Raw genomic sequence first — 13,233 nt, 5'->3', positions numbered from 1 at the left:
TGCATTTGCTAGGTTTTAAAGTCCTTTTTACTAAGAGCAATGAGTACTACAAAACTGTACCAATCGACATTTTTCATCACCCCAACTAAACTGGACAAAATCAAACTACATTAAACTAAATATCAAGTGCTTACAGCTCTCTGGTCTGTTTTCTTTGGACCACTTTTCATGTAAGTAACTACAACATTTCCACATGTTCATACAGATATGCACTCGATCAAACGAGAGCTAATCTGAAATGACAGTGGTTCTTGTAAACTTCAATTTTTGACAGATAAAAAAACAATTGTGAATGTTGTTTTTGTTTGTTTTGTTTTTCTGTCATGGACAGTACTCACATCAGCATAATGCCCCTTCATATCACAGCGGCCGCAGTGCTTATTCCAGTAGGATTTCTCAGGACATTCCCTGAAATAGTGGCCAGGCAAACAGCAGTTCAAACAAAACCGTGCTGGACAAGTGTTCTGTAGATGACCTCTTTCTGCACACAGGCAACAAGGGGGAGTCTTCTAAGGAGAAATACGAAAAGAAGTATGTTAAGAGAGTACATTTCAAAAGATTACAGAAAGCAAAACAAAACATCACAAGAGGAAATAAAGAAGAAAACATGCTAAATGAATGCCTGCCACCTACTAGGAACTGCAGACATCCTATGTTTCATTTAGAAACTGCAGTAAAGGTAGACTAGAAAGAGAGTAAAAGTTCAACTTCTGACTGCATAAATCCTCTGTATTCTCTTGATTTTGACTTTGCACCACAAGCACTTGTCAAATTCTCCTGTAAGTAGTGGTCAGTACTCTCTATGAGCACTTGTTTTTTAGGAAATCTCTCAAAAGCTGAAAAGCAGAAGTATATCATGGGAACATCACACCAACATACTGGCATAGTTTGTAAACGTGCTCTGTCATATCAACCCCTACACTGGGTATGGATGGAGATATTCTTCTTCATGTCTGCCCATATGGAGATGCCTTTTAGCCTGCTGAAAAACAGTGCAGATAGCACACCCATGTTCACCTACTGCTGAACAACACTTGCATGGCCTCACAGACCTCTCAGCTTCCACTCTGACCTGCAGCCAACAGACTGGGTGCACACGGGGAAGAGGTTGTCAGGAGACACAGCCAGGAAAGCTGGACCAAGGAGACACCCCATACCACAGGACATCATGCTCCACAATAAAATGGGGGTAAGGGAGGTTTTCCAAAGTGGAAGCTGCTTTTGTATCACTTGTTTTTGTTTTTTTACCTACCGCTATTGAACTGTCTTCATCTCAAGCCAACATCTTTTTGTGCTTTTGCCTTTTTAGTGCTCTCTACCAGTATGGTTGACTGAGTGGCTGGGTGGGACTGAGCTGCTGGCCAGCTTAGCCCCGTGCTTTGTAATTCAAGCAGAAACACGGATGCCCTCACAAACTGGCAAACATAAAAAAGGTACTTGGGACTAACGCTGTATCTGTTTAAAACCATTTTTCCCAGTGATTGAGTGCATCTTCACTCCACGAGCTTACATTTCAACTGCACGAGATGTAGGCACAGGACACACGCTTTAAAGCAATTTGCTTGATACTAACGTGCAAGGTTGCAGTGCAGGTAGTAGCCTCAAGGACTGAGGGGTGGATTTTTTCAGGCTTTGTTGCAGGGACTGATAAATCCAGGCCCTCATGCAGCTGCCACCATTTCTTCACAACACAGTGACCAATTTTTAAATCTCCATCTCCTCTAACTCATGGAGAATCGGAAATTTCCAAGTATTTGGCATCTATCCAAGCTTCTTAAAGCAACTTCATGTTCCTCATATCTCTATAAGGTTACCTGCATTGCGGTGCATCATACAGGAATCTGCTCTCATCCATTTACGACAGGTGATTTTTGGAGTCCATAATGCTATCCTTCTTGAACATAAATTTTAAAAATATTTGATATCTTAAAACTAGTCTTACACCACAAAAAAGATACACCTACACTGTTACTCTCTTTTTAACCTGCTTATACTTACAGATTTCTTTATAAAAGCAACGACCTCCTCAGAACAGACGGTTAATTTCATACAGTAAACCGATCTTGTGCAAGCTTCCTTTCAACCCCAAGCCCCCGAAACAAAATTCTTAACAGCAAGTAGGAAAATAAAACAGCTGAATCTGCAACATTGCGTTTACCTTTGGAACAGGACAGTTTTTGGACAAATGCCCTGGTCTACCACAGTTTCTGCAGGTAACGTTTTTGTCGGCTGTGTAGTACCGAACGTTTGTGCGCCTCACACTCGCGTAGTTACAGATCTGTGCCTGCAGAGAAAAAAAGAGAAAAGCACATTTATCATTTAAACTGCTCATGGTTTGCTAGAAATGCGTAAAAGTCATTGCTGGCAGCATTCAGCTAGCAATCTAACATAAGCAGAATTTACACATCTGGAGTTGAACTGGACAATTCTGTTCTAGACAGAGTGGCACTGTCTGGCTCAAAGTTTCAGTTCAGGACATGATTTTTTCACTGTTTAAAACTACAGTCATGAAATTTTGCTTTCTCTCGGTCAGCTGAAACACTTCTACTCACTGTGCAATTTCTTGTCGAACTGGAATTTTTATCAGAATGCAAATTTAATTAATAGTAATGGCAAATTCAAGTCACAAGTTCTCTGGAACACACTGAGGGAAACTTGGACAAAGTACAATACCATGCAAGTTTAGAAAACCTGCAATTGTAAAGGAATTTTTTTTTAAAGAAAAAGGTATTTAACAACCCTGAATTAGCACTGTGGACAAGCAAATCACAGAAGTACAAAAACATGAGTTCTCTTATGAGAAAAGCGTTGTTAATGTCACCTTCAGGCAACCTGCCTGGGTAGGAGTGTTGGTCAGGTGGCTTCCTGCGGTCTTTTCTGACCTCTATCGTTCTGTGCATGCATGACATAAACTGTAACAGAACTTGGAAAGAGAAATCAGAAGGAGGTGGACATCCTAGCTGAAGCTTACTCTCCCTTGGTGTCAGGGAACGCTCGACAAATGCTTCAAGTTACAGCCTAATAGCATTAATGGCTGAGCTGAGCCCTTCCTCAGGAACTGCAGGATGACCAACCACCCACAAGAGACTTTTGGTGCCACAGTGGGAATAAGGATTGAGCTGTCATAAAACAATTACTTCGAAGAGACTGGGAAGGAAGAACTGAGTTTCTCATTGCTGAGGAGCTCCTGTCCTTTCTTCTCTCCCACCACTAATTCTCTGCCTTCCCTAACAAGGGAACGTCCTCTGATGAACAACTGCTCGGGTTAACCTGCCAATGGAAGGACATTCTTAAGGCTTCCATGCAAAAATCACAGATGGATTTTCCAGTCCTGCTTATCTTGGTCAGCTTGTTAGTAAGATAACAAAGATACAAACATGGAACAATTTGGTTGTCTGTGTTACCTCTAGGTCTTTATTACTGATGGACCAGTCCACATCAGCGTCTCCTGGAAAACAGAAATACAGTGAATTATACTTAACTTACGGATATTTTTTTGCAGTATATTCAGATTATGATTACTGATGTTACTGAAATTGGAAATAGATTCTGAATGTACCAAACAGAGAAACTTCTATTTCCAGGAAAGGAATGCTATCAACCTGCTTGTCAGCAAATCTGATCCACCTTAAAATCAGGATATGCTCCACTACCAGTTGGACCGTATCTGATGCTACCCTCTTTCATCCTTTCATCTCCAGGGTATAGATTTAAGCAAGTTTCAATTTGTTCAGATGTAAGGAATCCAGAGCTGACTGCAGAGCTCTGGAGGGCAGCTGAAGTACTTGGGTTGCCCGAGCGGGAGCATACAGAACACCAAGTTAACACACAGCCCAGATCTACCTTTCTTCCTTGTGAATTCAAAAATCCTACGTCTTCAGCACGGCTTTTGAAGGCCACACGCCAAAATGACTTTATGCATAACCACGGCAACTAAGGCTAATCTAAGTAACTCTGTTTCAGAACAGGGTCTGGTAAGGTGCAATAAATAAGAACAGCGCACTGAACGAACAGCTATCACACCATGACCTTCTGACACACAGGTCTGGGACTGGAGGAAGGAAAAACGAAAAATCAAAAGGAAATAAAGGGCAAGGGAAAAAAAAACAACAAAACCCTGAAAGAACAGGGATGCAGTAAGAGCTGTTTCAAAATTCTGCACGTCAATGTGTTTACTTCTCTCTCTGTGCAAAGACGGCTGAACACCGCAGTATCTTTCTTAGCATCACAGAGGATTCATGTCAGCAGAATAGCCTGCTTTGCCTGTACTTTCACAGTAGGTGTTACAACCTGTGTGTGAGTAAATCCCACGTGCCTGCAGGCTTTCTAACGCCAAGTGTTCTGTCCTCTGCCGACAACTGAAATCTGAAACATCTGTACGTGTTATTAAAACATCAGGACTTACATCAAGAATTACAATTATTAGGAAAAAAAAAAAACACTACAGATTTATCTAATTCTGATTATATTCTTCATTTCCAGTAAAAGATGGGTGACTAGCAACTAAAGTCATACCATATGCAGTATCACCCGTAACTGTTTAACACAGTGGAAAGCGCAGCCACGACAGCAGAGCAGCAAGGTGGTCCCAGGCTGCAGCGAGCGAGGATTCACTCACACGCAACAGCTATGGGCACAGAAATTAAGAAAAGAAGCTGCTTGCCTTCAGAAGGCCTCAGAAGGTCCGCGGGGATCCCCAGTGAGGTTCCTCACCTCCACTGCCCGCCCTTCAGTGAGGGCTGGGAAGGGGTGGATCCTGGCTCCAGCCCTTCTGGCCACTCAGGTACAGTACATTGCACTGCATGCACCTGAGTCCCCTGGGCTGGCCCTGCCTTCCTACTAAGTGCTCCATCACTGCTTCAAGCTTTACTACACCTGCAAATTAAAAAAAGTCAATAAATTCAGCTGAAGCACAAAGCCCAGTACCCAGACACAAGGTATGTCCCTAGAACATGCTTTAGAATTACACCTGTTTGCTGCTCTGCTTCATCCAAAGTCAGGGCTAGCTGTATCTGACCTACTCTCAGCAATGCCCTAGAATATGTACTTTTTCCACCAATGCCAGCAATCCCAACAAGCATCACACAGACATTAACAGTGACTTCACTGGCCTATCTGCAAAGCAATTGGAGTGGTACATTATATTTAAGTACGTTTAAGTCATAGCATGGATAGCAACTGGCAAAGCAAAAACTGCAATGCAAGATCCAAACGATTCACTCAAGCATCATTCAGGATAGAAAAGATCAGCATAACAAAAGGTGGTATCACCCATCTAGGCCTGGAGACTGCTTCTTCCAGGCTGCCTGGGTTCCAGCAGGGGATGTGAGGGATAGAGCTGTGTAGGATCTCTCTAAAGGAAGCTGTTCATGGTATACCCAAAGGAAAATTTGGCCTTTTGGTGCCTAGTCATTAAAAGTAAAGAAGCACACTTACTGATATATTTCAGCGCGTTATTTATTACTTGGAAGCCTATTAAGAAAATTCATTCATAAAGAAAAAGATATTTGTAATTCAAATGAGTCCTGTGAATGCCACATTTCACAGAAAGGCATATGCAGGATGGTTGACAGGCTACAGATCAAAATTACCAGCAAATTAACTCCCGTTAATCATCAGACACGTCCTTTCTAAGAACAAACAACCAAGTTTCATTTCTGTGCTGTCAAAACCCCCATCTTCCCTGGGAAAACTGTGACAAAATGATTAAAGAACTGCTCGTGTTAGAAACTCAAATGGCTCAAATTAGAAAATGCTCAGAAAAGCATTAACGTGTAACGCAGCACCACAACTCCATGGGCTCCGCCTCCTGCCAGCCATCCTCCTGCCCTGCTCCTGCCTCCCAGGACGATGCCCACCAGCACACGCGGAGCGCTTTGCCCACGCTCTTCCCCCCACGCTGAACTCCTCCGTACTTGGATATAAGACCAAGGACACCGTCCAACCCACCACCCCTGGGCACTGCCAAGGGAAGATGCTCTGGGACCCCCACGACTCCAACCAGAAGCCTCAGATCCCCTCCCGGGACCGAGAATGTAATTTTGACCTGAGCTCAGACGTGGAACAAATATATACGGTGATTGCTGAGTTGTGCTCCTTGGTAAACATCAGCGCAACAAAACCTGCTACCTGGCAACGTCACTGTTCTCAGAGAGGAACACACACACGGGATGGCCGTCTGCCTCGGGAGCCGAGGGGAGAAGTGCTTTCCTCCTCTTTTGCAGCACCTCAGTGCAGCAGCAGTCTAAAAGCCATCCAGATAATCCCTGCCACGATCCCCACAGCTCTGCGAGGAGGCTGTGCTGTCATCCTGCAGAAACAAAGCTGACATGATGTAAAGGGTCCTGCGAGTGGATTAAGAGAACCCCTCCGGAACATCTTCAAAAATTTGTTATACTCTCCTTTCTCATCTTCATTTGTTAATAGCTATCTTTTAAAAAACAATTATATCTACATCTATGCCTCCTCTATGAAGTTATTTTCTTCACAGTTGGAAGAAATGGCCTTGTTAAGTTGCAGAACACAGAACAAATTGACAGAAAAAATGGCATGCAGGATGCATGCATGCAGTTTGGGTTAAAATGGAAGCCCTGAGCAAAGGTCTTCCTTTATGCAGCCCTATCTTTAGCTGTCCTGCAGTCCTCTGCAAGAGCACGCACAGTACGCGACGACTTCGTTCTTATTTACAAATACCACTCCACTGGAATGAAAATGTGAATCTCACAGTGGGGCTCAACAACAAGCCAGATTTACAATTACTGTTCAACGTGCTTTCAAGCTTTCTTTCATTTCCAAGAAGGGGACAGGCAGGGAGGAAGGACAGCGATGAGCAGTCAGAACCTGGAGTTGCCCAGAGGAACAATCCATTTCCGCAGAACAAAAAATGACCTGGAATAAACAGTAAACTGCTCAGAATGTACTCTTACATCCTGTACTGCTGCTGATCCTAGCAACCAAACACATAACCCCCAGTGTGCAAACAGGACGACCTTGTTAGATTTTTACCTCTTCCAAAGTTACACTTTTACTTAGTGGAGCCTGAAGATTGCCAGGCTCTCTTCTCCTGCAAAGGTTTGTTTGGTTCCTGCATATGAAACCACTGTGAAACCGTACAGCCTGGCTGCTCAGCTTTGCAATGAAACACTCCCATTTTGTGAAATGGAAAAACAGGCCCGGTCGACCCTTACAGCAGGAATATACATGCAGCCATTTTATTTACTGTATTTTATCAGCAGCCCACAGAAACGGGCGCTTCAAGTTGCGAGACTGAAGGGAAAATACACTTCAGAGCTCAGCAACAAAAATTGGTCCGTGACTGATAATTAACACAAGAACAGTACAGAACGCAGAGCCCTAATTAACAGCCCACTGTAAGACCTCTGAGTAAGGACTGCTCCGGCCCTCCCTGTGAGCAACGTTTACAATTTCACAGCTGCTGGCTGCCTCTGCGGTAACAAACAATGTTTCAGGACGAGCAAAAGGTGATTTACTTGACCATCAGACACCTGCTGTTGTAAGGGGCTGCGGGTCAGTACCTCCTGAACGCTGAGAACTTTAAGGGAGCCACGAACCCCCACCCCGACACCGGTCGGTACCGTCCACAGCAGTTCAGCTGGAGACATTTCCTCACCACCGAGAGAGAGACCGCTGCCTCTGCCTGCAATGCCTTCCTGCATGTGTGTGTCTCTGCAGACACACGAGCAGCAGCACACACTGTGTGTCGGTGAGAAAACACCTCCGGTGCTTTACTTTCAGCAGCCTTTCACTGACCCAGCATGGCGTTTCCGAAAAGCGTGAAACGATTAAAATGCAAACACACATTAAAACACAAACTTACAGTCTGCTTTTTCTAACATGTGCGTTCACACAACTGCCCCTCCTTTCTGTCTCATGCCATCAGTACTGCTTCTGTTAGACCTGACCACTGCTGGAAATGTTAATTCACAAAACTCTGTGATTTTCAAAGCTCAGTGCAACGTTTGCGGAACAAAGTAGGTTTTTCTCTCTTTTTGGTGGGTACAAGTATGGGGACCACAGGAACAGTTAAATTCATGGCATGGTTGGTCTACCACACAGTCGGGGGAATTCTTTAAATAGAGCCTGTCACTCTCTTTGCCCATCAATGGGATTTCCTTCTCAAACTGCTGATTCGTTCAGGTACACAACAGAGGAAATTTCAGTTAACCTTTGTTTCACCCCAGGGAGAAATCTGTCTGTAAAAGTATAAAATGAATAGATAAAAAAAAAAAAAAAAGAAAAGAAAAAGAAAAAGGAAAAAAAAAAAAAGAAGAAAAGCTGCAGGGTTATTCTTCCTAGTGTTCACAGCAGTCAACGCTAAACAGAGAAAAGGAGGCAAACATGAACATTTCATTCCCACCAGAGAACAAGGTATAATATACATCAGTTAGAAATTCCAATGTCTATACTGTGATTCCTAATTTAGAAGAGGAAAAACTGAACACAAATCAGTTGTTCCCACAGGACACATCAAGAATTCGTTTTCTGGCTATCTCCTATATGCTTGAAAAGGACTAGCAACTTACTTTGGAGACAAAGTCTTTTTAGTTGTTTGATTAAGCTGTCTTAAATACCTTTTACATTCCATCAATCCTTGGTCACGAGAAAAATAATGAATGCTAACTCAGGATTACATACGAAAAAAACGCAAGAACACTTAAAATTAGAAGTACAGCCAAAAAATAAAGGGAATTTTGGGCAAGATTACTGACAGAAATGGCGCTGTGCTGGATTTAACTATACATGAAAAGGCCCGTTTGAGATACAGCTGTAATTTCCAAGTTGGAACAATCACTTCCGTTCTCGGTGCCGTTCATCTGACAACAGCCCTGCAGTATCAAACTGAACGCCACTGTAAACCTCCTCCCAGTTACCCCTCATGCAACCATTTTCAGGCAGAACTTGGGCATTATGGCCAGGGGGCACAGCAGACTGGAAAGCTTTGCCTCCGTGGAGGCGACTCCTGATGTGATCAATAGGATGCCAGAACTGGTTCTACAGCACATCACTAGGACAGGTTTAGCTTCTGGATTGTTATCGTGCAGCCAGCTAAATGGCCATACAGACCTTTACCAGGGAAGCAGCTGCAAGCAAAGCTGGAGGCTGTATGAGCATGCTAAATCTTAATCATTTAATCAGCGCTTGAAGAGTGGTATTTATTGCAGCTATCTACATTAAGAGTCCCAAAGCCTAGCCAATGCCTACCCATTCTTTCGATGAATTTAGAGACCCCTCCATATAGGCAGCTAAGATGGTACTTAGTGTATAAGACGGTTTAGTTCACTTCTCCAGTACTGTTTTAATGGGAAATCTATGGCTGAGATTTGTCACTGTTTCGGCATCATATCACACCTTTATGCATCAATATAAAACAAAGGAGATGCAAATGCAAAAGGTGGAACAAATTCCATGAGGTGCTGTGGAATGAGGTCTCTGTTTTGGCAAAACCACTGTGCCTGAAACAAATACCATAAGAGATGTGGTCACAACATGATGCTCCTCGCCAAAATGGAGGGCATCCAGAATTAAAGCTCCCTGGAAATGACTCCTTCCTACTTCAGCTGAAGCACAAACCTAAGGAGAACTGTAAACACCAACTGCCTTCCAGCAACACAGCACAGCTCTTTTCATGCTGCTGCTCAGAAGAAACACGGAGCTAAACTCCCGAGTTTGAAGAATAATCATGTGGAGGATTATCTGGGATATGTATAGCTTAATCTGGGCTCTTGTCTCTATTTTTGCTCTGAAATCTAAAACATATTTAACAGAGTTTAAAAGACAAACATATTTCAGCACGGGGTCACTATTAGTCTTTCAGTATGGGCTAGAATTTAGGTTCGACTTTCATTACCATTAGTATTTAATTAATACTGTGCATTAGGTAAAGACAAGTGAAACCATTCTGGTTCTAACAGTTCCTGCCTGCACTGAAGGTCAGATGAGTCTCCCACATACAGAGATGGATGATGGAACACAAAAAAAAGACCAAAGTGTGTCCAGGATGACGTAGAGCTGGTGTGGCCAGGCTGGAATGGCTCCAAAGGGGACACTGCTTTCACATTCTTTTCTCAGGAACATTAAAATGAACTCTCCAGCCTTTGTGCTCTGATTCTGATTTGGCCCTTCTGCTGTTTGTAAGAGAAGCTGTTAACAAAACAGAACTTAGACCGTGCCCACAGTTTCTAGGGGTGTTTTCACAGATACAACGGAGGAAAAGCCTCAGCACTTCCTAAGATGCAAGTGGAGATGTGAACCCCTGGGTACTGAACTGTAACATCCCCAAAAAACATCCCAAAAAAAACTTGACGAGTCTTTAAAGGCATTTTAGATCTCAACAGTGATCATCAGCAGCCTCACAGTGGAAGCAGAACAGAACATGGAGATGTTTGGATGACCTTCGTTCCCAAGTGAAACAAATACTGAAGAATTCAATCAAAACCATGCTGAACACTATATTTATTCTGAGAGCTTAAGTGCAGTTCGAGCTAAAGCTAATATGGAGTCCTGGAACAGATGGCATCTACTCAGATTTATCCCTAGTCCTGTTTTGATCTTCTAAGGACTGTAACAAAGAAGGAATAAAAAACATGTGCAGAAGATCCTGAAGAACATTCACACTGAAACCAACACTTCTGCATTTCAGTAGAAGAAATTAATTTCAGTTAATCGACAAAATCGTTGGTAGGTGGATGGTTGGACTGGATGATCCTGGAAATCTTTTCCAACGTTGGTGATTTTGTGGTTCTGTGATTCTTCTGAGAGTCAGCATCACGGAGGTTTGTAGTTGGTTCTGGAGAAGATGTGCACCACTCTCAAACAGCTGGGAGGATCACTAAATGCTTCAGACTTACCAGTGCCAAACAGCATCAGCATGCTGAGGATGCAGAGTCGGCATTCATCTCCCTACGAATTATGTTATGCTTTGAAATGCAACGAAGAACCCGTTATTTCGGTATGCTTTGCTTTGTATGAAGTAAAAGTATCCTTCGCTTGGAACAGAAAATAACTGCGATCAACTTCATTCTTCTGCTTGCAATGGAAAGCGTGGAGCTCCCCAGAGGTCTTTCATACTGGAAATACAGTATACTAGGAAATACAACTATAGGGCAACGGAAAATGAGCTGACCTTGCTAAATAATTCTTACTGGCTAGTGGGATGGTTTTATCCTTGCTTGAGGACCAAAGCAGAAAACATGCCACTCTTTCCTTCTCTTCCCTTCCCCCCCGCAAAAAAAGGAGAGGGAAAGTGGGAAAAAGGAAATGTAACCTCTGCTCACAAATAGCAAACAGCAGTTCTCAACGAGATGATATCATTTCTGCTTACCTAAACATCTCCCACAAGAAATAAAACTGAGATAAGATTTCATCTCCTTTTCCCTTGAACACTGGAATGGTGGTCTCCAAAGTGGGGGGCACACACCCTGCCCAGGGGATGCACCAGGCACTGCATGCAGGAACAGGAACATACACAGAACCAATACATTTTATACCTCTAATAAATTAAAAGGAGATGCATCTTTTTCTCAACCCTCTCGCCCTTTCTTACCTCCTTTTTTGTTTATGATTTATAGTGTAAGTAATATATCCACACAGAAGTATATATATACATATTATACAAACAACAAACAAATATACATAAAGTGGGGCTGTGGGCTGGATTTTTACTGATAGAGGGTGCATGACCAAAACAGTCTGCACATCTCTCACTACAGCCCGGCTCTCCCTGCTAGGTCTTTGCCCAACAGTAAAACAGAATGAAGTCAATTTTCCCTCATGAAGCCTGCAATGGATCAAGAAAAGCAGCTCCTGACATAATATAATTTCCAGATCCTCCCACGCTATGTTTAAAAGGCCAGGTATATCTTCCCTTTGTTCCAAAAAAAAAAAAAGCTTATGTCCTTTGCCTGCAGAGGAGAACATGGAGTAACTGCAGCTGGCACTTACACAGTTGTGTCAAGTGTGCCTTGTGCAATATCTAAAAGGTACTTATTTATGCTTTCAGATTGCTTTTACGGTCTTGTTTTTTTTTTTTTTCCTTTCTTTCTTTTTTTCCCTCCTCGCAGATACCACAGCAACAGGAAAAACCTCCGCATTTCTACCAAACCCACTATGGACTTTAATTCCATTAGTGAGAAAAACAACTTTCTTCCAGATCTATGATACGCGAGGCCCTCTAACAAGGAGAGCCTTTCAAGCAATTAAGGTCCTTGATAACCTCTTCCCAAAGTTCCATCATGAAGAAGGCAAGGAAAGACAGCCCCAACACTCCCAAACACTGCTGCAGAACGGTTCCTTTCTGGCCATCTGTCCTTTTTGCACCCAATGTCACCAGGGCTTCAGGGCATTGCTGGAACTGACCAGTGTGGCTCCCAGTGCCAGGCGTTAATCCCTGCAATTCATTTTTTCCCCATGCACTCAGCTGTACAGGACAGTTGCCATGAATTTTCCAGTCATGAAAACTGGAACTGTTGTGCTATGCTAGCCTGGGATTATCAGAGTCTGAAAGGTGGAGGCAGATCTTATTTTTAATTATTTTTTTAATACCAAGGACTGGTTAAAGCATTTTCCTGAGAGCTACTCCAAAATGCTGACACCAAAAACGATATGACCTGATTCTGAACTCCTGCATCTCTGGTAACACTACAGACATGCAACAGAAGCCAGAGGAAAAGTAAGCCCTGTTTCTAACGAACTGCAGTTAGACAACAGCAATGCAGATGCTCCGAATGCACTGCTAACCAAGTTTCAATAGCCAACAGCCATTAAACTAGAACCACAGTGCTTGCTGTTGTACCATGTGCTCTGATTAATACTTAGAAAGAAGTGATATACAAACATGATCTGTGCTGGATGTATTTACTGCCCTTATCACTGTGCTGCAAACAATTGCCATTAAAATTTGAGAGTCCTGTTTTCTAAAAGAAAAAAAGAAAAAATTAATTTCTTCCAACTTTTGGATAAATAGTCAACGGTGAGTAAACATCAGATCAAGAAAGAAATGCCTGACTCACACCAGCCCTGGTGGATACTGCTCAAGGACTTCCATGACCCATGGCTGCGTCCAGGAGTTCACAGCTGCGCTGCAACGAACAGAACTCACAAATCTCTTTGGTTGTAACTTTATTTTTTTTGCATTTTAATTCTGAGAGTTCAGTAACCCTTTGATGAAAACGAATCGAACAACGTAACTACTGAACAGTTGAGTAAATTTATTTT

At 42.8% G+C, this 13,233-nt stretch overlaps 1 protein-coding gene across 4 annotated transcripts in view; it reads right to left on the bottom strand.

Annotated features, from left to right (window-relative positions):
- ZCCHC7 (zinc finger CCHC-type containing 7) overlaps nt 1–13,233 on the bottom strand; it is a 114,996-nt gene that overhangs the window by 42,580 nt on the left and 59,183 nt on the right. For all 4 annotated transcript variants that reach the window (XM_085213625.1, XM_085213623.1, XM_085213626.1 and 1 more), the window contains 3 exons: nt 3,405–3,448; nt 2,159–2,284; nt 339–509 (listed from right to left, as the gene is read on the bottom strand). In XM_085213625.1, coding sequence (XP_085069751.1) covers nt 339–509; nt 2,159–2,284; nt 3,405–3,448 — 341 coding nt within the window. The remainder of the gene's footprint in view (nt 1–338; nt 510–2,158; nt 2,285–3,404; nt 3,449–13,233) is intronic.

The sequence above is a fragment of the Meleagris gallopavo genome, chromosome Z (genome assembly GCF_905368555.1).
Source record: "Meleagris gallopavo chromosome Z, MGAL_WU_HG_1.1, whole genome shotgun sequence".
Taxonomy (NCBI): domain Eukaryota; kingdom Metazoa; phylum Chordata; class Aves; order Galliformes; family Phasianidae; genus Meleagris; species Meleagris gallopavo.
Note: the sequence above shows the minus strand (reverse complement) of the source record. Positions and strands in the feature narration are given on the sequence as shown.